This window comes from Spodoptera frugiperda, chromosome 15 (genome assembly GCF_023101765.2).
Source record: "Spodoptera frugiperda isolate SF20-4 chromosome 15, AGI-APGP_CSIRO_Sfru_2.0, whole genome shotgun sequence".
Taxonomy (NCBI): Eukaryota; Metazoa; Arthropoda; class Insecta; order Lepidoptera; family Noctuidae; genus Spodoptera; species Spodoptera frugiperda.
This window is the reverse complement of record NC_064226.1, coordinates 13,711,022-13,738,517: the sequence shown is the minus strand read 5'-3', so window position 1 is coordinate 13,738,517 and position 27,496 is coordinate 13,711,022. Positions and strand designations below refer to the sequence as shown.

Here is a 27,496-nt window from a genome sequence, read left to right as displayed (position 1 = left end):
TGTAAATTTATTTATTTACTTACTACATACTACAATTGTATTGTAGGTGCAGTTGTATTGTGGGACCGAATGTGAATATCGTGTTGGGTGTTACGTGATTAATGAGCTAACAGGAGCTGTTGAGTGCAATACCAAGTTACACAATACACATATTATTTGAGTTTGAGAGAGCCATGCTTCGGTACGAATGGGTCGGTTGGAATACCACGGCATCATGGAAAAATGGCTTCCGTGGTACTTCGTTGTGTGAGTCATGTCACTGAAGACACCGATCCTCCCCCAAATTCAATTCTTAAGTCTCTAGTCCTCAAAAAAAGCTGACAACGCACTTGTAATTCGTCGATGTTGTTTGTGCGGATCCATGGGTGGCACCGATTTATTATCGTTACGTATTGAGGTGGTGGCCCGGAGGTTTAAGACGCTTCTCACGCATGAGGGTGCGGGTTCGAAATCTGCCAAGCGTAAGTACCGATGTGACAGTTAAATGTAATTTCTAAGTTTATTTTAACATCATTGGCAAACGGTTAAGGAAAACATCGTGTGGAAACCTGGGCTTATAATTTCCAATCATTAGTCTTATATCTCCAACCCGCATTGAGCAAGCGTGGTCTTGAGGCTTTAGTCAGTAGTGGCCACTTATAGGCTGATAATGTGTGATGTGGGACTATAGTTATAAAATTTGCGTACTATGAAGCCGTTTCTTTTGTCCTTTTGAGGAAAACACTAGTCTTCGCCACAGAAATAAAACTTCATAGTGTATAATTCCATTTTATTTTTGACATTACAATACACTTACATAAAGTTAATAATACGGAGTGAAACACGGACAGGACGAGATACGAACACATATTTTGTTTCTCATTAGTGAGCCCAACTTTTTGGTTCAGTTATAATGTTTTAAACAAATCAATAAAGGACGGACTAAGTATTGAATATAATAATCATTAACTTAATTTATTAATTAATATCACTATCATACAAATAATAGCTATTGTTATAGTGTAAGATCTAGAGTATTTTTGACTGTAGATTACCTATAGTTTTCAGCGAAGTATATGTATTTCAGTGTAGTATACCTATAATAGTGGTTGTCTTTCTTGTGGTCATTAATAGTTAAATACGCTGTTAAGCGTACTTGAAGTACTGAACCTTAGTACGTATTTGCTTTACGTTTAATATAATCGAAACGAGAGCGTGTTCGGCGCTCTGATTGGTTGATATATTCGAGCCGGCCAATCAGAACGATTCCGATTACTCTTAACGTAATGCAAACTCTTACTAAAGGTACTAATCAGTATCAATTCTCAATAAAAAACTGTCAAATATAACATTTCACTATATTGACTAAATCAGAATGTATATTCCGTATATATGTAAAAATTCAAGCGTACAAAGTAAACGAAATAAAAAATAAACATTTAAAATTATGGACTAAAGTAAAAAAAAAACAATGAAAACATCATCTAAAATCTAAAAATAACAATATACCTTACCACTATAACAATAGAATAAAAAATCATTTAAATCTATCCTTCATTAGTACAAAGTTCCTTGAACTCTAGTAAGTCCGTCCCTGGCCTTGCTAAGCTCAAGTAAAGGTAATTCTTCGAGACTCTGAACGAGAGTAGTTTCAACGTGGGTGTGATCTGGACCGTCGCCAACTTGATGGTGTTCCGCTTTGGGTAGTTGCTTTGGAGATGAGGAACTGGTGTCCGACATTTTCTGTGACTAAATTGATTGTCTCTGAAACTAAAATTTTATTGTAAATTTTTTGTTAAGGACCCCTTAATTCTCTGGCATGAATGAATCGTCAAGAAGAGTATATAGCAAGATTATATTTTAGAAGTTAGGTTCAGACACCTAAAACCTACGGTTACGGAAAAGACTATAAGAAAGTTTGAAATAGACAACTCGAAGCGAATTTATTTTTCCCCCCATCCGTAATCCCGAAAACCCCAATTGTCACTCTCCAAATCCCAAATTACTGAAAGGCCAGTAAAGCACTTGTATCTCAATTGATGTTGCAGGAGCCCATAGGCGGCGCCGATTGCGCGTCGATCAGATGATCGGTCTGCTCGTTTACCATATGCCATAAAAATTAAATGGTTACTGTACTATTTTATGGCATACGGCCAACTATTAAAATAAATGTATTCATTGTATTTTTTATTATAAGCACAGCACATGCTCACTGCATGTTGGATGACATTCTTGTTATGGCCAAAAGCCCGATATAATAAATATGCTATTGCTCATCATAATAGTGATCTATGGAAGTCTACAACTGAACATAGGCTTTCCTCAATAGCTTCCAGATAGACTCCTGCAGCCTCCTGGTACCTAAACCAGATACAGCAGTATCAGGATGATGGATGATGATGCCGTTCTATTTTCTTTCCCTACCCCCATGGGAGGCCTGATCCGGAGCTGCGGACTACCTGGCGGGTTTATCGGGGCTCTGGTTCGAAAGGCAGGAGTAGGAACGGGGTGGTTTTCAGTCAGTAAGAGTCTGACACTCCCTCTCGCCTCGCCTAGGGCGAGAGAAGTCATTATATGATTTCCCCCATCAACAAAAAAAAAAACCCATGGGAGACAGGCGTGTGGTTATGTTTGTGTGCATATTGTACGTATGTATATATACCAGTAAACAATTAAAAGTACATAACACTAGATACGGAAAGTTATTATATGAAAAATATGACATTAATCGCACAATATGAAATTGTCTTACCAAACTGCATAAAATCTTTTTAGAGCACCAAAAATTTTGTTATTCATTTTGATGGTGGGACAGGATGATTGGAAAATTGTATGTCAATGAGATCTGTCAAGGATGCCAGAGTTTAAAGAAGAGTCGTTTAAAGCAAGTGAACGTTGGAGGTTTTATTGATAAGTTATATTTATGGATAGGTTTAGGAATTGGAGTTTTAGGATAATTAGGTAGTTTCCTACGTCAATAGTAAATTATTTTGACGTTTGAATACAATATAATCCCAAACCCAAAATTATTGTACTTTCATTCATTAATTTGACGATAAATTCAGATATATTTTTGCTTTTTTGAGAAATAGCTATATTATTTGACGCAAGTATTTCTTGATGTGATACGTTGTCCTAGAAAATTCATAGATAAGGATCGTCTTTGATATTTCGATAAAAGTATTGAAATTGACTAGTTAAAAACTACTGGATTGACTTTAATCTTGTTGTCGATTATAAAAAGGTTCTAATATATTAAAAATAAATACATTAAAAGTTTATTTCCATAGAATTTAATGTGCAAATAAAATGATAAATAAAATTGGCACCTCAACCAAACTTTTTAACTGTCGAGTGTTAAAATAAGTAGAAGAGATTTCAGTCAGGCCACTCAAAAAAATCTTCTTAACAACCGACTACTTTAGAGGGCCCCCCGAATGTTGGCGCGTCTCCGTGAATTTTTAAATAAAATTGAAGGTTTACACCTTTTAAGCCCTTTTTATACTGGTTGCCGCATAAAGAATTTATAACGACATCCTTGCAGGAGTTATTTAAAGATTTGTTGGAAAAAAGTTTGTAAGTGGTAGGACGAAGTTGCTCATGAGCCTCACGTTTGCCCGGATTTTCCTTGCTTGCCCTGCTTCATCACTACATAGTATAAAACAAAGTCGCTTTCTCTGTTCCTATGCCCCTTTGTATGCTTCAATCTTTAAAACTACTTACGCAACGGATTTTGATGCGGTTTTTTAAAAAGATAGAGTGATTCAAGAGGAAGGTTTATATGTATAATACATGCATAATCTATCACCATTGCACCCATGCGAAGCGCGTGGACTAAGTTCCAATTGTGCTAACACATAGTTTTATCAGAATAAATCCACTATGCATCTTCTTCCCAGAATATCTGTAATTCAGTCCTTAGGTCGGGTCGGATTTCTTGGGATTGCAAGACGAACTCCGGCCACCGTAAGCATGGGCCTGCGGACGGCGAGCACAGCTAGCCGCCCGACCAGAACTAGACCCGAGCGTACGGCGCATCACATTCATTCATTCTTCATCTATCACACGCGTGCCTCAAAGAGCCATCAGATAAATGATATTTATTTCTGTAAATAGGTTATAAAATAACACTTTTACACGTTAATATTTCAAATAGCTAGATGAGGCCGGCATTTCCTATCCGACTACTCTGAGAAGAAATGCCGAAACAAACTCAGAGGTCATAGTCTCTTTTAAAGTCCAGACAATGAAATAGAGGATAATGTGAGAGAACACCATAGATAGGGCTCAGTAGGGCTGAAGCCCGATATGGAGCCGCTGAAGACTTAACGAGTTGCCAATGCTTCAGTTTGAAGAGAAATAGTACGAACTGGTGGGCTTTAGTCGGTAAGAGTCTGCTACTCCCTCTCGTCATATCCAGGGCGGGAGAGACATTAGATGATTTTCCCTCTTAAAATAGGTCGGAATTTCTTTTTGTCAACAACTACCTACTTCCCTATCGATTTACTCGCTATACGAAGTGTGATCTAACAATAAAACAAAATGCTATGGATCTGCTTATCACCCGTTGCCAGTCGGATTATGGATTCTGCTATCGTAATATTTACTTTACGAGCGAAGCAGTAAAAGTTATTATGACATTATTAATATAATTAACTTACGTTAGTACTGCGCTCATAATTTTAAGTCCCATAAAACGTGTATGGCACGATTCCCCTTTATTATTTTGGTAATACATAGTAAGTACACGTGTTGCAGATTTTAGTTTGTAATTTGTAATTTTATGTTTTCAATTTAGTCTGTACTTGATTTTATTAACGTTTCTAAAGATTGTGGTCCGATCCTCTTCACAAGGCCGACCACGTACTTTGTAAATGTTTTGGTCCTAGAGGAACCAATAGATAATCCTAACGGAGTATCTATTGGTTCCTCTAGCTAACTCATCTAAAAAGCATTGAGGGGTCTACGTTCAGCTGTGTGTGGTGGCTGACATTATGATTATACATTGATTAAATAAATTATATCACCCTTTAGAGTTATTCTCCCTGTACCTACAACAGTAAACTTGCGCACCATGTGCTGGTGATTTAATTATCTACAGAATGTTACGACTGTTCACAGACTTACATAATAACATCTAGATATTGCTACAATTATAATCTATGTACCTATATTAAATTACTAGCTACTTTCGCGCGGTTTCACCCGCTCTGCTCGGCTCTTATTAGTCATAGCGTGATGTTTTATAGCCTATAGCCTTCCTCAATAAATGCACTATCCAACACAAAAAGAATTATTCAATTCAGACTAGTAGTTCCTGAGATTAGCGCGTTCAAACAAACAAGCAAACAAACTCTTCAGCTTTATAATATTAGTACCGTATAGATTTAGGTAAAATAGATTAATATGTTTAGAGGGAATTCTCCATAGCCTAAACTATAATAACTACGGCATAGGAATAAAAGCTGTACGGGCTCAAAGCATACCTGTATCAGTAATTGGGTAAACTATTTACTTACACATTGCACGGCTCGTTTTAATATTTGGTTTACTTACGATACATAGGTTGGCTGTTTATAATTTGAATTCATGTTTAAATATTCGGCTAAATATTACGTAATTTAAACTATGATGGTATTACGTCTGATACTCCATGAAGAGGTACAAATAGGAACTTGTAACACAATGTTTTATTTGTCACATTATTTTATGTACAAAATTCTGATCATTACATATATAACATATTATTATATTAAGAATGTGACAATAGGCTCACCCCTTATTACATGGTACTTGTAACACAAATTATGAATAGTGGGTGTACATTGTACAGTGGCATTATGCGTCGTAATGTGCACTATGCCTACCTCTCTGGTGATAAAAATAACTATAATAAGATATTCAGAACTAGTCAAAGTATTTGTTAATCTTTACCAGTGTACGTAGGAATTATCTACTTAGTCACGATAATTTGAACGGAATTTGTCTAAATAACGTAATACTTTCGTTCACATATTATGATCTTTCTATTGACATAGTTCTTAAAAAGAATTATTAACCAGAAAATAAAATGCAGTATTTGAATGCAAGCTGAAAACATGAACCCATCCGCTGTGGATAACTAAGATAAATACACATTCGGGCGTTCTCACGATTAATCCCTCGGCATCCATTCAATCGTCCACCAGTGTGTGCCCACCCTAACTAACGGAGAACCACGCGACTGTCCCGGCGGACATCGGTCACGTGCCGAACTTTGTCTCTATTGAAATTTGGAATAATAGATCGCCTCGCCTTTCTGAGTCCCTGGTACAATGCGATTCTGATATAGCGGTAGATGGCTTGAGAAGTTGAGTCTTACATCAAAAGCATTATGTTAGATGGTTCATTAATAGAGAAATCAAAACCAGATGGTTTGTGAATTCCTGGTACTCTTGCAGTGATTTGTCTTTTAGAATAAATCAGAAGGTTTTTCTCTATAATACTATCTCTATATTTGGAGACAGGCTAGAGGGGCCTACAGTGGATAGGTTTATCAAGCTACATGTTGGACATGGAGTTTGATTAATCTTCCTGTGTTGTGGGTAATTTGTGTTTATTTATTTTTGCTTTCCGTATGTCATTGTGTGTACTAACATAGTTTTAAGTAATTGTAATACTAACAATACGCTATGGGCCTTCGTTGTCTGAAAATAAATGATTTTTATTTTTATTATATACAGTGGAAGCATTTCCCGTAAATGCATATTTTCTTGGAAATGAAATTGGAATTTACAGGTATGAAGTATGATACAAAAATGTTACGATAGAGACAGAAATCCCATTTATTCTAGAAATATCGGTAAAAACAGTCGTGCAGCGTATTTACTAGTCCGTGGTATTGGAAGTTGAGTTTTTATATTTAATTCGTCCACTCAACGTTGTTTTTACAGAAATTTTTATTTCTATCAATTCGTGATACTGGAATTGTATCATTCGTATTGGTTATGTATTAAATACAGGTCAATTATTTTGACTGCCTCGTTGGTCGAGTGGTCGCAAGTGAGACTGCCGGACAAGGGGTCCCGGGTTCGATTCCCGGGTCGGGCAAAGAATTACTGGGCTTTTCGATTTTTGAAAACTTCTCAATGATAGCACAGTGGCTGGTATTGTGAGTCGGAGGCTATTGTTCCATGTACACCACGGGCTCACCGAAAACCGACGTGAAACAACGCTTGCCTTGTGTTTCGTTGTGTGAGTGAGGTTACCGAAGGCCCGATTCCACCCTTCCCAATGTTTCCAATCCCCGATTCCCCAACAACCCTTAAATTCCTAACCCCCAAAATGCCGGCAACGCACTTGTGTGTGTGTTTCAAGTGTCCATGGACGGCGGCAGTTGCTTACCATCAGGTGATAAAAAACCGTTTCGTAGTTTTAAATGATAAATTACAAAATGTATCTATTAAAATATAGGTGAACGGTAAGGAATCCGTTCTTTGCAACAATGAGTAATTTTATTACAAGAGTTAAATTAAGTGCTTTGTAACTGCACGGGATAAAAGCCTGGGTGGTAGAGGCAGGTAGAAGCTGGATTAGTAAGCCATTCCATCTTAGTGTTGGAACGGAGAGCGCCTTTATATTTTATGGGTTCTTTAATAAAATGTCACAATAGTGTCTCTTTGTCGGGAAACGCCTGGATTTATGTTTATATAAATTAAATTAAATATCTTGTATGAAGAAGTGTCTCATGGATGGAATGCTTTTCTTTTTAAATGGTTTTATTAAGCTGTTTGTTTCTTTGGGTTTTAGTACTTAATTGGAATTCAACCTCTTCCTTCCTATTCATATGATATTTAGTACACGCTTTTAATCTTGATGACCATGCAATATAAGCTCATTAAAACCATTTAACATAGGGAAGTATTTTATCTATTACTTATTACGTGGTTATATGGTATAGTCTCTTGTAATATGCGCCTGATCAAGTGCACGGTTTCTAGACAACATAACAAACGATACGGGAAGGGTTTTTTAAACTCATGTTTTCATGGAACGAAGAACATCAAAATTAGGTAGATACAGGTACTAGGCGATCAGATTTACAGAAGAAATGTTTCGTAATATTAGCGATGAGTGTTGTGATACATTTCTATGATTTAAAATCAAGAACCACGCGGTACCAATTTTTTTTACGTATTTTGAGCTGAAACTTTGTTAGAGATTCTATTCAACCTGTATTCTTCAGTACTTCTTAATGTATAGGGGTATTTTGTTACACCCTGTATATGTATACATCGAGATTATGAGCCGCAGTGACCCGTTAGGTTGTCCGCAGCTCCAGGATTAATGCAATGTCTTCGGGGCATAAATTCGTAATATTACATTGTTTCACATAACTCAGCCATTTTTAACATAGTTCCAATTGTTGCCGGAGTAACGATATGGCATTGTCTTCTCACTTTTAGCACAAAACAACAACAAGCGTCGGTATCTGTTTAAACTCCATTGGTTGTATCATTTGTGTTTGGTACTACAAAGTGTGTCTATAAGGCCCAGCGCACACCAACGGAACATGGAAGACCGCAGCGTGGCGTCCAGCTTCTTTGGCATGCCATTTTCATCCATATGCCATAGTAGTTAAAGTTTCTTTTAAACTGATTTATTCTCAGTATCTTCGCTGCGATTCCACCGGTGTGCGATGGGCCTAAGGTAGAATGCATGCATATATTCTTTGGCTCGTGAGCTACACTATCAAAGGTGTTGCTGTAAAAGGTGCATGAAGACGTGTATTTCTAAAAAATATTTTAAAGTATGTATTTATAAACATCATGGTTATAAGAGTTGTTGTGTTACTGGAAATAGCATTAATTTTGTTTGGTGAGTGACCTTTACTCTTACTTCTTACTAATATCTATAATATTAGCGAATGTTTGTGTGTATGTGTGTCACTCAATTACGTCAAAAAGGCTGAAGAGATCGGAATAACATTTGGATCAGGGGTAGACTATGGTCTGTAATAAAACATTATCTCACGGAACCGCGGGTGAAGCCGCAGATAAAAGCTATTTTTAATAAAATTTTAAAACGGTGCCCCTCACTCGTGTTTTCACTTATGTCGTGGGTGCATTTACAAACAAACAAGTTTACATACACATGACACCCACCCGAAACAACAATTGTGGATCACACAAAGACTTGTTGCCTGAAGGAATTGAACCCGCTATACGTTGCTTCGCAGCTAGTTGTCCAGCCACCGCGCTAAATGTGCAGTCATCATATTAAAATGTATATTTACCACAATGTTAAGTGTGATTACAAAACGAATAGCAATTATTTACGTGATACGATTGCTTTTTTTATGCAAACGAGCAGACGTATCACCTGATGGTAAGCAATCTCCGTCGTCCATGGACACTTGAAACACCAGAGGCGTTACAAGTGCGTTGCCGGCTTTTTAGGGGTTAGGAATTTAAGGGTTGTTGTTCGGGAATCGGGGATTGGGAAGGGGGAAATTGGGCCTCCGGTAACCTCACTCACACAACGAAACACAACGCAAGCGTTGTTTCACGTCCGTTTTCTGTGAGGCCGTGGTATTACTCCGGTCGAGCCGGCCCATTCGTGTGTGCTCCGTGCCGAAGCATGGCTCTTCCACACTTTTATTATTGTTGTTTTTTACTCTACTGACGTGTGATTTGGTAAATCTGAGGTCTTCCCCCTTATGGCATTGGATGAGATTGTTCTAAATCCTTTGACTCCATGAACACCTTCCTCAATTTATGGATGTCTCTTGACTAATGTTTGTTACAGAACAATGTTTTGCGAGTCAGTGCGACACGGAGAAGGGCATCATTTTGGGTGATGGTAACATGGGCCGGAGCTCTGACTTCAGCTGGCTTGGATTATTCAAAGTTTCCTTGGGTAAGGCTTCTAATACTAATCAAACACTGTTTATCTATTGTGGTTTAATGTGTGTTACTGATACAATGAGTGAATGAGTGACACAATATAAACATATACTTCTTCTGTCTAGTTAGTTAAGTTACTAGTAGACACAAATTTCTCAAAATTCTAATTTTACAGAGGATTACGATGACGTTGACGAAATAGTAACTGGAATCGTACTCATTAAACCCAATTATGCGCTCGCCAATGCAGAAGATATTGCCAAGATACCAAAGGAGATATTTTTGTAAGTTTTGTAACCTTTTATTGCAATAAGTTGGGTATTGTAAGATATGAACAGGCACCATAAACCGGTAGTTTACTATTTCAGGCAGCACAGTGAAGCGATGTTTATATCGGAAGGCGACGTGGCGGTGTACTACAGGCCGCTCTCCTACGTCACACATCCCGAGCACCAAACTGCTGTATACAGCAGCATTGCTATCGTCAAACTCGCTGTTCCTGAAGATAGTAAGTTATTTGTAATATAGTAATATTCATTAAATACAATTTGATAAGTTATTTGAAAAAATCCTATTCACCCGGAGCTGCGGACTGTTACCGGGACTCCGGCTTGAAAAACAGGAGTAGGAACGGGATAGTTTTTTTTTTATGTTAAATGGGCCGACGTTTGGCCGCTATCTCGCCTGATGGTAAGTGATGATGCGGCCTACAATGGAGCAGTTTTTAGTAAGTAAGAGTCTGACACTCCCTCTCGCTTCGCCCAATGCGGGAGAAGGCAAAGGATAACTATCGCGTCTCAAAAAAAAAAAAAAATAGGCTATTCGACAAGAGAAACACAGTGACGGGAGATATCAAATATCAGGTCATTTATTAAGTAACGGTGGGCGTCTACATTTATTCGTAAGCTAGCGTAAGGTGAGAAAAATCCTTTGACGACGACATGATGAATGAATTACGTAAAATGTGAAAGAGCCGCCTGGGCCTTGACTCTACGGCAGAGACCTATCCCCGCTCGAGCTGTGACGCTGACGCGCCTTAATAAGTTTAATAAGTTTATTAGGAGCTCTTTAGTTAGCCTTATAATTATTATTACACGATGGAAGACAATCATTCTTTTTTTTTGCGGTGGTAAAATCCGCCTTGGGTGAGGCGGGAGGGAGTGTCAGACTCTTACTGAAAAAACACCCCGTTCCTTATCCTGCTTTGAGCCGGAGCCCCGGTAACCTTTTACGTTGTCCGCAGCTCCGGAAGACAATCATTGTAGCCTATATTTTTAATCTTAACAATGTTGTGAACAGGTCAAGTGATCCCAATATGCTTCCCGGACATTTCGTACGACTCTGATCATCTTTACCTCTTCGGATATACAGATGGTAAAACACTTTTTTGTAATATTATAAAATACTGAACGTCTCAGGGACACAAGGGCAAAAAGTAAAAAAAAAACATCAGTTATTTGTAGTTCATGTCCCTATTTTATTTTTATTACTCAAAAAATTTTCGAACCTGGACCCGAAACATGTTACCCGTCGCTTTTACATGCACTTGTTCAACGAAGTTATTTTGTAGCATGAAGCAAGCATGAAGAGGAAATGTGGTTGTGAACTGGGGTACTAAACATCGGCACTGCCCAATGATATTATAAGCATAAAGGTTTATACAAGTTAAAAGTGCTCAGTGCTCATTAAAAATGTGGATAAGTGGCAACGTTTTTGTAGTATCGGACTGCTAGATGGAAAATAGACAGTTTGTTAAAAGCAAATCCAGTTATGACATCTCCTCCTTTATTTACTTCATGTTTTGTACATTTTTACAGACAACGATAATACTATCTGGGAGAAGGTTATATACAAAATTCAGCCGGTGGACACTCACACTTGTGCTCGGTTCTATAAAAATGAAGGAGTGAGTAATAACATTATAATAACTAATTTTTTTAGGCATCGCACTAAACAGAACATCAATGATAATTCTCAAAATTTTAACTGTTGTTTTGAAAATCCTAGAGGATAAATGACAAATACAAGTGTATTTGTAAGATGTACCTACAATTGGACAAAATGATTGTATTTTGACATACATTATAAATATTAGATTCTCCTCTGTATCACATATTATTATTATTTACACTTTAATTTTGCCTGATAATTAATGAGCAAAATATGTGTCAAGAAAGAAAAATATACTTTTGCTTAATGTGTTGTATAGAACGTAGGATGATCTGCTATGATTTAATTAGATTTGTTTATCTGTAAGTTGGTAGACCGGCAGCACGAGCCGGAGTCGTACGTGTGCGGGCGGCATCAGTACAGCAACGCATCTTGCATCTGGGAAAATGGCATGGTACTAGCTTCCAACACCACTGGCTGGTTCACACTCGTACGTACTTTATACCTCTTGTGTACTATGTTATTACTAAACACTGTTATTAAGCTTAGAGTACTTTGAAATGTGCAAACAGTTTGACGGAAATGAATTCGTAATTTAATTTTATTGACGTTTAAAATAACTGTTTTGTTATAACCATAATAAATTATTTGACTTTGACTCGACTTGCAGATTGGGTTCAGTGTGCATGGGCCTGGGTGCAATGTGCCTGCTCGTTTCATCTTCATGCTGCACTACTTTTCCTGGATTAACTCGGTGACGCGAGAAAGTGGCAGGCGAGCCGGTGACGATAGCGATGAAGTACCCTTGCACAATTTAGTAAAATCGTGCGTAGACCATTTATTAACTCATTATTGTCAAAAATACCAGAAACAAAAATTATGTAAGTTAATGTAATGCTAGAAAGCCTTGCATTGGCAATAACCTGGCTAACTCAGCAGACGCTTGGGAGATTTTGGGGCCCTTGGGTATCTCTTTGGCAAGTCTCTTGTCAATGTTTCTAAGGATTATCGTGGTGAATGAAGTTAGTCTGGATTTTAATTATTTACTCGCTCTGCTATACAGTATTGTTATAGGATCAGGCCAAGAATGCGTGTATGCGTGCCACGAGTGGCGCTTCTCATTCATGAAGGTGCGGGTTCGAAACCTACCCACGGTAAAGTACTATTGTGACTTTTTCTGAGTTATCTGTACTTTCTAAGACTGTATAGACTGTATTTCGAGCCGAAACCATGGTAAACCCGCTAGGAAATCTGCAGCTCCGGATAAGTCATCAGCCCTACTAGGACCCATCTGTGGTGGTCTGACGGCTCTTTAAGGCGCGTGCGGGACACGACACGTCGTACGCACGGGTTTGTTTCTGGTCGGACGTTGCTACAAAAAGCTACCTATGCTGGCCGTCTGCAGACTCGCACTTACGGTGGCCGGAGATAGTCGCGCGATCCCCGACGCCCGGAGTGTCTCCCGCGACGGCTGGGGGGCGTGAAGAGGTTCGTTCCTTCACGCACCCCACCGCCTCCTTAGCTAGCATGACTGCTTCGCAGAAGGAGATAATTTAATGTGATAAACTATGTACTCAATTATTTTACTTGGCTGATGATTAGCATATTTTTGTGGTATTTTCCAGAATCAATGTCCCTCTCGAGAAAAATCCAACACCAGTATTCTTCATTCGGCACGACTATATCAAATGGCCAAGCTTTAAACATGCGGTACAAATGAAGTATTTCCATCTAGAAGAACCTACCTACGAGGACCCACATGCAATTGCTATATATCCGTGTAAGTATGGTATCTGGTTGGCTTTTTTTCGATTTTCCGAAAATTTCTCAGTAGTAGCACGTAGTCTGCAATTGTGCCCAGTATATGACAATAGGCTCACCCCCTATTACATGGGACTTATAATATAAATGGTGAAAAGTAGGTGTACATTGTATAACGGCATTACATGCAGTAATGTGCACCTCTGCCTACCCCTTCGGGGATAAAAGGCGTGATGTTGTTGTAAGTGATTACTTTATAAATATACACTTGTTTGCTTGATATAATTTGGATGTGATGTGAAATAGGTTTTCATAAAAACTATTTTGATCCTGATAGGTATAAAAGACCTACCAAAGAGTAGAATATGTTAATTTAACACGTTCAAACCGCTCGACATCTCGCAGTCAACTGAAGCACGCGAGGATGGCCAACCGCATGAAGTTTATCGCGACGAAACATTTTGATGTACGGCATTTTACCGACTGCGCCGCGAAGAGCATTTGTATTCGCGAAGATGATTCGTCATAAAACATTACCAGCTAATGTAATTGTTTGCGTTATTGCGATAACTTGGTCATAGCATTAATGATGTAAAAAAATTAGGTGGTACGTGGTACCACCAGTATGGATGATGGCTATTTCAATATCCGTCTAGTAGATTAACAATAATGGTACGAAATCCCTCAAACACGAGTCCGACTCACACTAAATTACTACAGACCCAGAATTTAGGTTTCCTTTACAATGAACACTAAAAAAATATAAAAATGGTTTCACTTTACTCGCGCCTTATACCGTATAGGGAAACCTCTTATGACTTATTTAAACCACATATTAATTGTTATCATCTTGGCTAACAATATAAGAAAAATAAGCGAAATAGGCCCAGCAGGTAAGGCACAAATTTTTCTCCTTGAGCTAATTTGAACACTGTTTACAAATACGGCAGTGCAACAGCCGCGCTACATGTCCGTACCATTCCTAGACACATTACAGTTCTTTTGTGATCAGAATTTAATACTTGATTAATTTAATTATTTATTGTGTTAGAATATTTATTTTTTATTTTCGGTTTTCGTTGATATATTTATTTGTATTATGTTTCTGTAGACGAGTAATGCATGTAGTTTCCTGCAGGTCATGTGAGTGATCTCCATATTGTATGTAGGTAATCAAAATGTTTTCAATAAAAACCTAACGAAACAATTTTTCGCCTTTTTAGTCAACACGACGCAGGAAATGTATTGGAAAGCATGCCAGTCAAGCCGTGCGCTCATATACCGAGAGCATTTTAAGCTCGACGCGCCCCGTACTTCTGGAGTCGTCAGGTACAAGGTATTTAATATTCAATCATCAATTACTAAAAATACCAGTACAACAGCTCTCTTTTTCCAATAAATGCATGATCTTTTTTTATTTTTATTTCGGGATTACAAACAGTAGCATAATCATATGAGTAACAATTATTTATACAGAAAAATGTACTTATTACACTACCAACATCGTTATCCACCTATTACTAGTAAGAAATAACTGCTACATGCAATAAGAGATAAAAAGTGTACGTAAATGTAAATATAACTATAAATATAACAATGACATAATATACATAATATGTGCTTATTGGTTTCTTAAAATATCAACTAAACATTTCTTAAAATTAGTTGTGTTAAGATTAAATATATCAAGAGAAGCAAATTTATTGTTAAATAAATCTATAAGTTGGCATAAAGGTGTTCGTGTACCTGCATTAGAAATGATCTTGCACTTTTGAGATTGTAGTTCCACAACACAAAATATAATTACACTTGCGTGACAAAAAAATTCTCACCACACGGTTTCAATTTAGAACTCGGTATAATTGAGAAAATACCTACACTAAATGTATTTTGAAAGTATGGTTCATTACCTTTATTTCTACCAAGGCTCGGAACCGGTTTAAAAAATACCGGTTAATACCGGTTTATATCGGTTTTCCTCCGAACTTTTCTTAAGAACGTGAACATTAAAGAACTTTATTTTAACCTAAATTAACCGGTTTATTCGACGAGGGGCATGTCGGTACACGCGTTGAAATATTATTATTGAAATAAGCTGAACAGCGCGCGGCGTTTCTTTGATGTGCGTCGTATTAACCGGTTTTTATTGCTCTAAACCGGTTAATCCGAAAAAACCTTTATGAAAATACTGTTCCAAATACCGGTTTAAAAATATATACGGTTTCGCGAACGAAACCCAATGTAAAGGTTTTGCGTACAAGTACATAATAACGGTTTGAAAATTTAACCGGTATCCGAGCCTTGATTTCTACAGTACACGTGTTCCTCCATTTCTAGATTTCCACTTCGTAGCTTAGTGACATTACCCCGTGTTATAACTTAATCGTTATTGTGTTTTTATACTATTTATTAATTAATCATTTAACTTGAATTTATTAATTATTATTAGCCTTCAAGAGCCGTTCTAACTGTTTTTGTTTTCCGGTTGTTTTGTTGTAAAATCGTTAAACCATAATCTGTTCCAATAAAATCTTGTCTTTTGTTAACTAGATGACTAGATGTATTTAAAGTTATTATGAAACAGGCTGGGTGGCTCTAATTTTTGCACGCAAGTATAATTTGAATGTTCTACCAATCAAGCACTTTAGTTTGATACTCGTAATGTAAAACTAAGAAACGTAATCTTTGTTTAAAGAGCTGTACACGTTTAAAAGTAAATATCTGCTTTCTAACTCGCTATTGGTCATGTTTGTTGAGATTTCTAAAGTTAAGTATATAATTGAAAAGACTGACAAATGTTTTAAAAATATATGTAGTCGCAAACTTTAAGTGTTGTCCGGGAAAAAATATAGTACTAAAGAAGTCTCCGTTCCCTTTCTCTGTTCTTCAATGTTTAGGCTAATAAGCACTACCTATTCCTATCACTGCACATAAGTTTCAGTAATTTAAAAACTGTGGGACTAAGATATGTTTAAATATTTTTCTGATAACAGTCTGATTGATGCCTTGCCGATTGCCTGGTACCAATTGGACGTCGATTTCAGGGACACCCGTATTTCATTTCATTATGTATGATTCATTTACGAAACTCTAATATAAATACTTTATATTCTATCTTAAGATTTTGTTTTAGATTTGTTATTAATTTCACACACACACACACACACACACACCTTCACGCCTTTTATCCCCGAAGGGGTAGGCAGAGGTGCACATTACGATTTTTATTTCATTATTAATTTCAGTCGTTAATTATTTATGTTTTATTATTTCTAGGTATCAATGTACAACCTGAATATACCAGCGTGCTCGTGCGTCACCCTTACGGTAATCATTCCTGTATTATCTATTTTTATTTACATTTCATTATAATATCAATTCCTAAACCGTGGACTCAATTATTAATTATCAATTACGCATTCAATGATTTCTCCCGCCTTGGGCGAGGAAAGAGGGAGTGTCAGACTCCTACTGACTAAAAACCCATCCGCTCCTGCTCCTATTTTTCTTTTTTGCTTTAATTATGTTTTTAGTTATCACTAATACAGCAGCAATAGAATGCTACATTTGGCATGCCTGTACTGTACACTATATTTTTGGTGGGGCAAAGCTCTATAGAGATTCTAGCATTGTCATTTCTACAGTTTTAATATATGTACCAGTATAGATATTATTAGAAAGAAAGTTGTAAAGGTAGAAAAATAAATTATTACAAATGGAACAAAAAAAAAATTAATTAAGGTCGCTGATGAAATTGCGGGCAGAAATCGTACCTAAATGATAATTTATTTATTTATTTAATTTAGGCTTTTCAACAATAAGTACGCTATTACATTATAATTTGTACATTAATAACTTCTATCGTCCAAGCGCCTCATCACTTAAAGAAAAACACAGCATGCACTATCTTATGCGCAAATAATAACCTAACCAAATTAAATGATTAATTTTATTTTAGATGCTTATATGAAATGATTCATTAAAATAATTAAATTTGATTACAATAGGATGTATCAATAATTAATTTAAAACCAAAAAAGAATATTAAAAACTTTTACAATAAATTATATAAAAATACATTTATAATTACTTAAAGGAGATGGCTAAATGACTGACCCAGGCATAATAACAAGAATACGAATTTCACGCTAACCCGTATCATTTATATATTCACTTATGAATTATTTTGTGTTTAACTAATTCTTATAACTTGGTGAACAAAAATTAACAAAAAATAAGTTTCATAATTGATTTTTTTCTGTTGTGGTTTGACATGACAACACGGAAGTAGGTACTGCAAGCTATTATTAGGACATTAGTTTCCCCGAAAATCAAATCGATTAAATCAATTAAACGAACATCAATTTTTAATAACGGTAATATAATGACTTTTTTCTGAAACCAAATAATTGTAAATGTTTTGATCGACACAAAATATATATTTTGTATAAGATTGCACAATCTTACTATATATTTTTGTCTGTCCTTGGTTACTTTGTGTTCATTATCTAGTATAAGCAGAATTGTTTACCTATCTACCTCATATATAAATAACTTTCGGCTCAGGTTCATCAAAACGCCTTGGTAAAAGTTCAGAGCAATGTTATATTTTGAAGTTTCTGTAACGTTGTTTGACGTAGGAGCGCTACTTTATTTTCAAGATTGCGCAGATATGCCAAGTTTCTGGACCTTCTTAACTACAAAATATCAATCTTTAATTATGGGGCTTTATTTATTGCTAGGTACCATATTTATACAATATTTATTTGTACGGGTTACGACGTCCATACTTTGGTTTAGCCATGTCCTTTGATTATAATATGTTATATTAAAATTAAAATAATAAAATTCAAATATAATGACGTAAATTAAATTTGATAACAATAAAATTATATGAAAATTTTACTAGGCACTCTCTTAGGGAACTATTTAAAGAAATTAATATATTGACTGTTCCTTCTCAATACATTTATGAAAATGTAGTGTATGCTCACAAAAACATTAATTTATTCAAAAAGTATTGTGATATACATAATATAAACACTAGAAGTAAAAACAAATATATTGTTCCCACTACTAGACTTAAGAAAATAAGTGGTTCGTTCAGATGTCAATGCATACGCTTTTACAATAAAATTCCCAGCGATATTCAAAGTTTGAGCCTGAATAAATTTAAAAATGTTATTAAAGAAAAACTGTATAGTAAAGCTTTTTATAAAATTAAAGACTACTTAGATGATAGTCAGGCTTGGGAGTGAGCCGCTATAATGTCCACACAGGTCATGTTGACATGTTTGTAACACAAGTTACATTTTTATACAATTTGACATGATATACATTAATATCATTCGATATTTTTTTGTTTTCACATATTATTTTTAAAATTGTTAGTTTGAGGACTGTGCGAGAGTTTGCCTAGTCATTTCACTTTTAGTTAATTATATTCTGACAGTGTGAGCATTTGTGTGGCCTACCCAAATGTTCTTTTGGTTGGTATTGTTCGTCGGAACATTCAGCAACAGCCGTCAGCTGAGCTCATTGTAAACTGACACATGCGTGCTGCCATCTGAACAGGTCCGCTCAAACTGCTGTGGTTCTTTCCTCAAAAGACCACTACAGAATAAACTTGCACGGTTCTCCGACATCTTTAATTGATTTTGTCTGGACTTTAAAAGAGACTATGACCTCTGAGTTTGTTTCGGCATTTCTTCTCAGAGTAGTCGGATAGGAAATGCCGGCCTCATCTAGCTATTTGAAATATTGACGTGTAAAAGTGTTATTTTATAATCTATTTACAGAAATAAATATCATTTATCATTTATCATTTACTAGGACTCAATTAACAGTTGCAAGAATGACCTTTTTTAAAGCTGGAACCGATGAAATAAAGATGTCAATGTCAACATCCAGCTCATTGTACGCAGTACACATTCTAGAGAGGGAGATTATAACTTTGTTAAATATCTCCGATTTTAATTTTCAGGTACAGTGTACAGAGCGGTCGGAGGCTTTCTTAACACTGAGAGACGAAATCAATTTTACGCCTGAGGAAGGTGACACCTTCGGTGGTGGGCACAACCCAATGCATGATGCAGCTTTTCAGGTGGTTCCCGTCACAGAGAAAATGCCAGCCGCTATGAATCCTGCTAACATTTCGTCTGATGAAATAGAGCCGATGAAATTTCCAAACTCTGTAGTCCAATACTTGAGCGGAAAATCAGCTACGGGGAAAGTGATCAGTTATGACCTATACATACAATTGAAATTTCATGGCAGTGCAGTATTGAAGTTTCAGATATTTGGGGAGCCTTTACTGCGTGGTACAACATCTGAACCGGCTAGAGCACTCTACGCTGACCCTTTCACATTCCCAAGTCATACAGAAGAAAACCCATACGGAGCTCGAACAACACACGGCCCGAACTGGCGTCCACCACCTGGTTGGGATATTCCTGAAACCTCCCCTAGACTAACTTTACGGGGTTGGGCTGGTGATCCAAGTAATCTAGACGAATTAATACGTTTTAATATCACTGAAAATACTAGAGTAAATGATGATGTGATAACACTCGAGGCTACGGATGATGATGATGATCCGATAAAGACAACTCCCGATCCCTATAATTCCCGGCGTAAGAAGGAGCGCTATGATTCCCGGCGTAAGAAGGAGCGCTTTGATTCCAGACGTAACAAGGAGCGCTTTGATTCCAGACGTAACAAGGAGCGCTTTGATTCCAGACGTAACAAGGAGCGCTTTTGGGGTAACACTGTTAAGTGGCCCTCTCTTGTTGTGGATGACAACCTGGAGCATGAATCACTGAATGCAGGCCCGCGCCTAAGCCCAGACCCATGGTTCATGTCAGCTTGCTGCGTTATACTCCTCATGCTGTTCGGTATACGTTAGCGATAGTATAATTCTAATATGAAATGACAATGCCAGAATCTCTATAGAGCTTTGCCCCACTTAAAAAGTATAGTGTACAGGCATGCCAAATGTAGCATTCTATTGCCGAGCGGCAATAGAATGCTACATTTGGCATTATTAGTGATAACTAAAAACATGATTAAAAGCAAAATAGAACTTGCGGTTTCTATACAAATCTAAGAACAAAATATTACATTTAGGTTAGGTACCTGTTTAGATTAGTTGCATAATGGTATAATGGTAGAAATAATTAAATTAAGTGCTTTATATTATTACAATGCTATATAATATGCATTCATTATAATATATATTATAAAAAAAATAACTAATAGTATGTATTAAAACCAAATTCATATTAAAATCCGTACACATTACAATAATAAATCTTTTTTTTATTGAATGACTCGTTTTGTTCCTTGTGCAAGCGTACTAAGAAACGCAGATGGTCGCGATAAATACAGGAAATAGGCCTTGGGTTTTTTAAATTCTTTTTATTTCCTAATTTTTATCCGCAAGTTTATCAGAATAATAATTAAGTAACCAAGGGACTTATTTTCATTGCATAATTTAGATTAATTAAAATTTCTTGTACATTGATGAAATTAAGTGGGGCAGGATCTGGCATTGTCATTTACACACATAGTTCTCGTTCCCATGTGATTTGCAGGATAAAAACTATTCTAGTCTTTTTCCGCATTTCAAACTATGTGCCTACATAATTATACCTGTATTGAATTTGAATCAGTAAAAAGTTTCAATTTATCCCCTTTTTAGCTACCTAGGGGGGAAATATACAGGGTGTTAAGTCGACGTCCGACGACGACGTATCGACATCAACATGACCCGAATGGTGTTGTTGGTAACTTTGAATATTTGGCGAATTTCCACATTACGGAATTTTATCGGCAAACACATACTGGTTTTACAATTGTATATAATGTATATCCTGGTCTTAGGCACTGCGGGATTTTCAATGACAAAATTGTGTGTAATTTCCTGGACGCTGCCCAACCGATTTGGATTAATTCGTAGGTATATGTAGTGGTCCACAACTTCGAAGACATTCCTAACCATGACCGGTAACTTAAGAAAGTTTGTTATTAGGAAACGGTATTGAGGTTGCTAAGCATGGCCCTCAGGTCTACCAGGGACGCGACTATATATGCCATTGGCAAAACCGAGATGAATTATGTATTCGCTATTAACTATGCCGAGTCCACTTATAAGCTTTTGGCTGTTCAAGAGCTTAAACCTCGTAATTGTAAGAAAATACTAAAGAGACTAAGACTCATAGAAGTTATAGTTATACATATAATAATAATTTATTTTTAAATTAAGTATGAGAATATGGTATAATGTATAATGTAATCTTAAGTACGGGAGAACCATACTTTGGCACGAATGGGCGGGCTCGACCGGAGTGATACCACGGCATTACAAAAAACCGACGTGAAATAACGCTTGTGTTGTGTTTCGTTGTATGAGTGATGTTACCAGAGGCACAATTACCAGCCTTCCCAATCTTCCCTATCCAAATTTTCCAACAACCCTTAAATTCCTAACTCCCAAAAGGCCAGCAACGCATTTGTAACACCTCTGGTGTTACGAATGTCGTGGGTGGCCGCGATTGCTTACCACCAGGTGATCCGTCTGCTCGTTTACCGGCTTAAAACATAAAAAATAAACATAAAGCTATGTATGTATAAGTACTTACTGTGTTTACTTTAAAACTATTGTCATAACTTATCGTTAAATGTATGCAATGTGGGTGTTTATGATTCTGTTTATTCTTTGTACCTACTTTCACTTGAAACATATAATTATGTATAATATATGTCCTAGTTCAGGCACTTAATATTGTCGACTTGATATATTTATAAGCAAAACGTATTAGTAGATTATTGTGTTTCAAATAAAATGTGTTATTATTTATAATGGTGTTTATTGATTAATACATAATATAAAAAAACAAATCAGTAACAAGGTGTGAGTACAATGAATATGCCCCAGTAAAGCGTGATAACTGAACAGTAACAGACATCTGAAAAAAGATTTCTGTTTGTGTGTCTGTCTCTTTGCACACCGTAATCTCCGGAACTAAAATATATTTTTTACAATCTTTAATCTGATAAGAGATTAATGTAAAAGGTTCTAATATACTTAAACTCTCTTAGACCTAATTTAAACCACATATTTGTTATATCATCTTTCTAACAATATACGAAAAAATTGCAAAATAGGTCCAGTAGGTAAGCCAAAAAGTGCATACCATCAAAAACATTCTGTATAAAAAATCCAAGTCTCGCACCTCATCAGTTTTTCTACCGTAAAAAGTTGTGAAATCCATGTTATTTTATTTATTCCCTACTAAAGGAACCTTCAGTTTGTCTTAAGTTATTATGCAAATTGTTATCATGTTAATAAGACATTAATTTTGCGTTTTAAATATACATCGACTTGGCCATCACACGTAATCGTGCAATAGACCATCGTAATTCGTAACCATGAAATAGACTAAACAATTTAATACGAGAAGTGTAAACAAGTAGTTATACTTGTGTTTTCATGCGATGGCCAAGTCAATCTATTTTATTAAAAACGTAAAATAAATATAATATAATGATATCAATTTGCATAATAACTTATTAAGACAAACTGAAGTTTCCTTTAGTAGGGAATAAATAAAATAACATGGATCTCACAACTTTTTATGGTAGAAAAATTGATGAGGTGCGAAGACTTGGATTTTTTACAGAATGTTTCTAATGGTATCTCACTTCTTTTTGTAGATTCAATTATTTCGTTACACAATCAAATGTAACTACATCATTAACTTTGTAATCCCATACATTTATATAGTATACAAAGTTATTGATGCAGTTGATTTATCTAACAAACTGGACCGAATTTACGAAATATTTGATTTTTCCCTTGATGTAGGTACTAAACACTAAGTGTATTCTATCTATGTCTGTTAGAAGTGCCTTATTGTACTTTTGAAGTCAGTCAGTCAGTGACAAAATTTCGAAACTTTGACATGTTATAATTCTTAAAATACTGGTTCTTTAATGAAAATTCAAATATTACAGGCATTTGCCTGTATCTAAAAATTCAGGCATCTTTTTTGTCCACAACGAAGTTATAGGCGGTCGAAATGGGCCTGAATGACTTCGAGAAAAGGATGGTATGGCCGTGCCGCTTTTTTGCTCGACTTGGCTGGGGCCCGTGTAGTAGTAGTGCCGTGCCCCAAGATTTTTGTCTTTGAGCTAATTTGAACATTATTTACAAATATGGCATTACAACAGCCGGGCCACATGTCCGTAACATTCTTAGACAATCTACAACATTGCAGCTCTTGTGATTGAGGTACATGGAGTTGTTCATACAGAACTTAATACTTGATTATTTTAATTATTTGTTTTGTTACTTTTTTTATTTTCGTTTTTAGTTGAAATGTTTAGTTGTATAATGCTTCTGTGGACTAGTAATACTTGCAGTTTCATTTAAGTCATGTGGGTGACCTCTATATCGTATAAGTAAGTATATATATAGAAGTATCTTTGGCACACTGAATAAAAATATTGGTAAGATAATATCTCAAGCACACAAACGCGACTCCTCAGTCATTGAATGCTCAAAAATTTACAGAGCTTCATGAATCCATCACTTGGATCGAAAGGAACACGTTAGGCATTAGACACGCTTGACCCACATTCTTAATCATTCCGTCAAGTGTACCTCGGGCGTTATTTGGTTCTCTCTTCGTAGTGACGGGGACTCTTCGGGCATGTCGTCGTTGGCTATCTGTTACATTTGTACCTTGTCGTGTATACTGTGTCCCATTCTGTGTTCGCCGTTTGATTTCTAGAGTTGGAGTAAATAAGTTTATATGTATGATTATTTATATTGTATTGTCATTGATATAGTCCTATTAGTTCAATTTTTAAATAACGTCATTATTTTATCTTATTTCATTTGAGTAACAGACAGAATTGGAGGTGTTGTAGTTTAAACTGACGAATGTTATATTTTCCATACGCAATAGAACATATACATAGGTAAATAGTTTATAATACCTTTTTTTTATGAAAAAGTAAAGAAAATAGGAAATTTCTCAGAAACTATTGAAGTTAACGTTGAGAAGTAAGCATATTTTTCTTATTAGAAAGTTGAGTACTGGCCGACGTGGTATCCATGGAAACGGGAAAAGTTTTTCCATTTAAAATCAACTGAGTACCGTCTTTGTGCTAGATTAAACTTAATGAATATAAGTTTCAAATGGACGCTAATTACACAATAAGAATTCATAGATCAGAGTAGACAATTATTTATGATCAATAGCCTACGTATTCAGATGGCGCTGAGCGCGTATAGATAACGTATATTATGTAACATATATTATGTCCATTTTGGTTGGCTTACAACAAATTGTTGCTGGTCAAGAATATTTTTATTGTAACAACAAGTGATCATTCACTACTACGGTCATCCGAATGGACTCTAACCTAGAGTATGTTTCTGTTCATGCATGACATTGTTCAGTAATATGCCTAAAACAATGTATTCGTTTTAAATACACAGTATCCAGATCACTCATATGATTCAAATGAAACTACAAGTAGTAATCGTCCACAAAAGCATTAAACTAAATATTTCTACGAAAACTAAATATTTTATAATATTACAAAATGAATAATCAAATTAATCAAGTATTAAATTCTGTATGAACAGTTCCATGTACCTTGACCACAGAAGAGCTGTAATGTTGTTGGTTGTGTAGGAATGTTACGGACATGCGGCGCGGCTGTTATAATGTCGTATTTGTAAGGAGTGTTCAAATTAGGTTTTTGGCTTAACCAAGCCAATATAATAACAAATATGTGGTTTAAATTAAGTTATAAGGAGTTTTCCCATACGGTATTATGAGTAACAAACATACAAACCACCGCGGATGCCTGACTCTCCTAGTAATCGCTCAAGGGCTTTTCCTATGGAGGTCGTAGATCGGCTGCTGACTCACTAGAGAACTGGATACCTCCCTCTCAAAATGTGTTTAATGTCTGCCAACTCAAAATGACCTAAATAAGATCAATTGTTTATAAATTGAAACATTAACCTTTCATTCTTCACCCATAAAATTTGAGTTTAACAACAAGGAAAATGACTTTTTTGTCCTTGGGTAAAACGGTCAATGTTGGAAGTCACGTTGTTCCTATGAAGCAGAACGCAGGATCAGTCAATGTACCAAAATAATTGGGGACGCTTACATTTGATAACTCACGTACCATCTGTTAAGCCGGGGATTGAAAAGGTTACGTTAGCCTGACCCAAACGTTTTGTTGCGTATTTTTGAAGAATTGAGCGAGTATTTTTAAAAGCTCACCTTATATAGTTTTTGTTTTAGAAAAGCAACTCATCCACTTCATCTAACTGTGTAAGTTTCAATCAGGTTTTAGTTTCCTATCACATAGAAACACAATAATATTATAATACAATTAAACTTTAAGCATTATTATAAAACAATTACCATAGATGCCTATTTTCACCGGGTCAAGCCCGAGAAGGAGAGACCTCCCTACACCCATAACAATTAATATAAAAAACTGTCCACTTGGTTCTGATTTAAGAGGTGATAACCACTCAAACGTCCGGGCGACTATAGTCGCCCAAAAAATTTTGCCGTTAAACGTCCGGGCGACTATAGCAGCCCATTTGACTTGTTCACTTCCAACGAATTTTTATCTATGACAAGCTTCAAAGAGCTTTACGAATGTTACACTAGATAGATCTGTATTAAATAACGCATCTATTGGTCGGTAAAACAGTATGCCAGGTGACAGCAAGAATATAAAAAATAATTGTTTACAAACTGTGTGTCAAGTTTTGTGAAGTGTTTGCGTTTAAAATTGAAGTATTCATTTATTTATCATCCTACTGTATTAGTGTTGTATATTAAAATAATCCTTAAGATTCATTCTTTCAAAATAAAACAACGAAAATAAATAATTAAATAACGTTTAGTTAAAACTTGTTCAAAAAAACAAACAAATATTTAGCCCGTTCTGTTAAGTTCAACATTTTTTTATGCATTTGTGATTGATTTCTGTACTTTAATTAGTATATAATTTGATTCCTTAATAATTCAGCTTTATACTGGTATTTTTTACTTTGCTATAGCTGCAATAGTTTGCTAGAAAATACACCTTGAATCGGTAACGGCATGGGGCGCTCGACGCGGTTCAACACAGATCGAGCGCGTGAACGTACAAGGAGTTGACAGGTGTCGCACGCGAACGTTTGAGTGGATAAAAAAAATACATTAACAACTTATATGTCAGAAAGCGAACTTTTCAACCCACCCTCGTATTTTAATGAATTAACCAAAACGCTCAAGTGGAGTAGAGCTTTTCTCTATGAATGTTTGTAAGTAAACCGTGATTTTTAGTTAATTTAGTAATTCTAAGAATTTTTATTATAAACTTTAATGAATGAAAGGTAACAACTGTGTATAAAAACAAAGAATAATGTCAGTAAAAGGTCCAACAGGTGACGGCTACAGTCTATCAGCTTAAATATCTAATGTAACAGCTCTCTGTATGTTTATGTCCGTCATTACGTATATTATTCAGCTAATGTGGCTACTATTGTTATGGAGCTTAGGTTTATTTTCCCGTGAATTCGCCCTATTAAGTCGTTGATTAAGATGATTATTTGTTTTGTCATGTTAATATTACGTTTATTTCTTCTTGGAAGGGTGAGTGAAGTACATTTATTTTTCGTGATAAGTGTTGCTGTTGGCCTCCTTTTCTGTTCTCGAAAATATTCAGATACAGTCACACACGAAACAACATTTTGTATGTTATATTCATCACTCAAATTGACATGGTTACGTACGAAAATCTAACCGTTGGCACGTTGAGCAACAGCGGGTCGTCAGTGGGCCAACTGTGCATTCAAATGTCACTAAACTAAGAGCGCAAGTAGCACAGTTCGCTGAAAATGCCACGACACCACAAATACGCCAACGAGGCATTCACTTTAAGTGTACTAAGCCGCA

General features: G+C 36.0%; 2 protein-coding genes and 1 long non-coding RNA gene across 4 annotated transcripts in view; 2 read left to right on the top strand and 1 right to left on the bottom strand.

Moving 5' to 3' along the window:
• LOC118270005 (uncharacterized) overlaps positions 1-27,496 on the top strand; it is a 226,449-nt gene that overhangs the window by 87,801 nt on the left and 111,152 nt on the right. The window lies entirely within an intron of this gene.
• Positions 1,322-2,859, bottom strand: LOC126911461 (uncharacterized). The gene is made up of 2 exons (XR_007705998.1): positions 2,732-2,859; positions 1,322-1,749 (listed from the first exon to the last, which is right to left on the bottom strand). It is a non-coding gene; the product is annotated as an uncharacterized LOC126911461 (long non-coding RNA).
• On the top strand, positions 9,771-22,351 carry LOC118270267 (uncharacterized). Of its 2 annotated transcripts, XM_050698619.1 has the most exons (11): positions 9,771-9,876; positions 10,039-10,147; positions 10,232-10,371; positions 11,163-11,237; positions 11,681-11,769; positions 12,121-12,243; positions 12,424-12,578; positions 13,379-13,533; positions 14,738-14,850; positions 16,791-16,841; positions 19,498-22,351. In XM_050698619.1, exons 1-11 carry the CDS (start codon positions 9,825-9,827, stop codon positions 20,416-20,418), a joined length of 1,983 nt encoding a protein of 660 aa, XP_050554576.1. In that variant the 5' UTR covers positions 9,771-9,824; the 3' UTR covers positions 20,419-22,351. The 2 variants fall into 2 exon arrangements, with proteins under 2 accessions (XP_050554576.1, XP_050554577.1); XM_050698620.1 differs by lacking the exon at positions 16,791-16,841.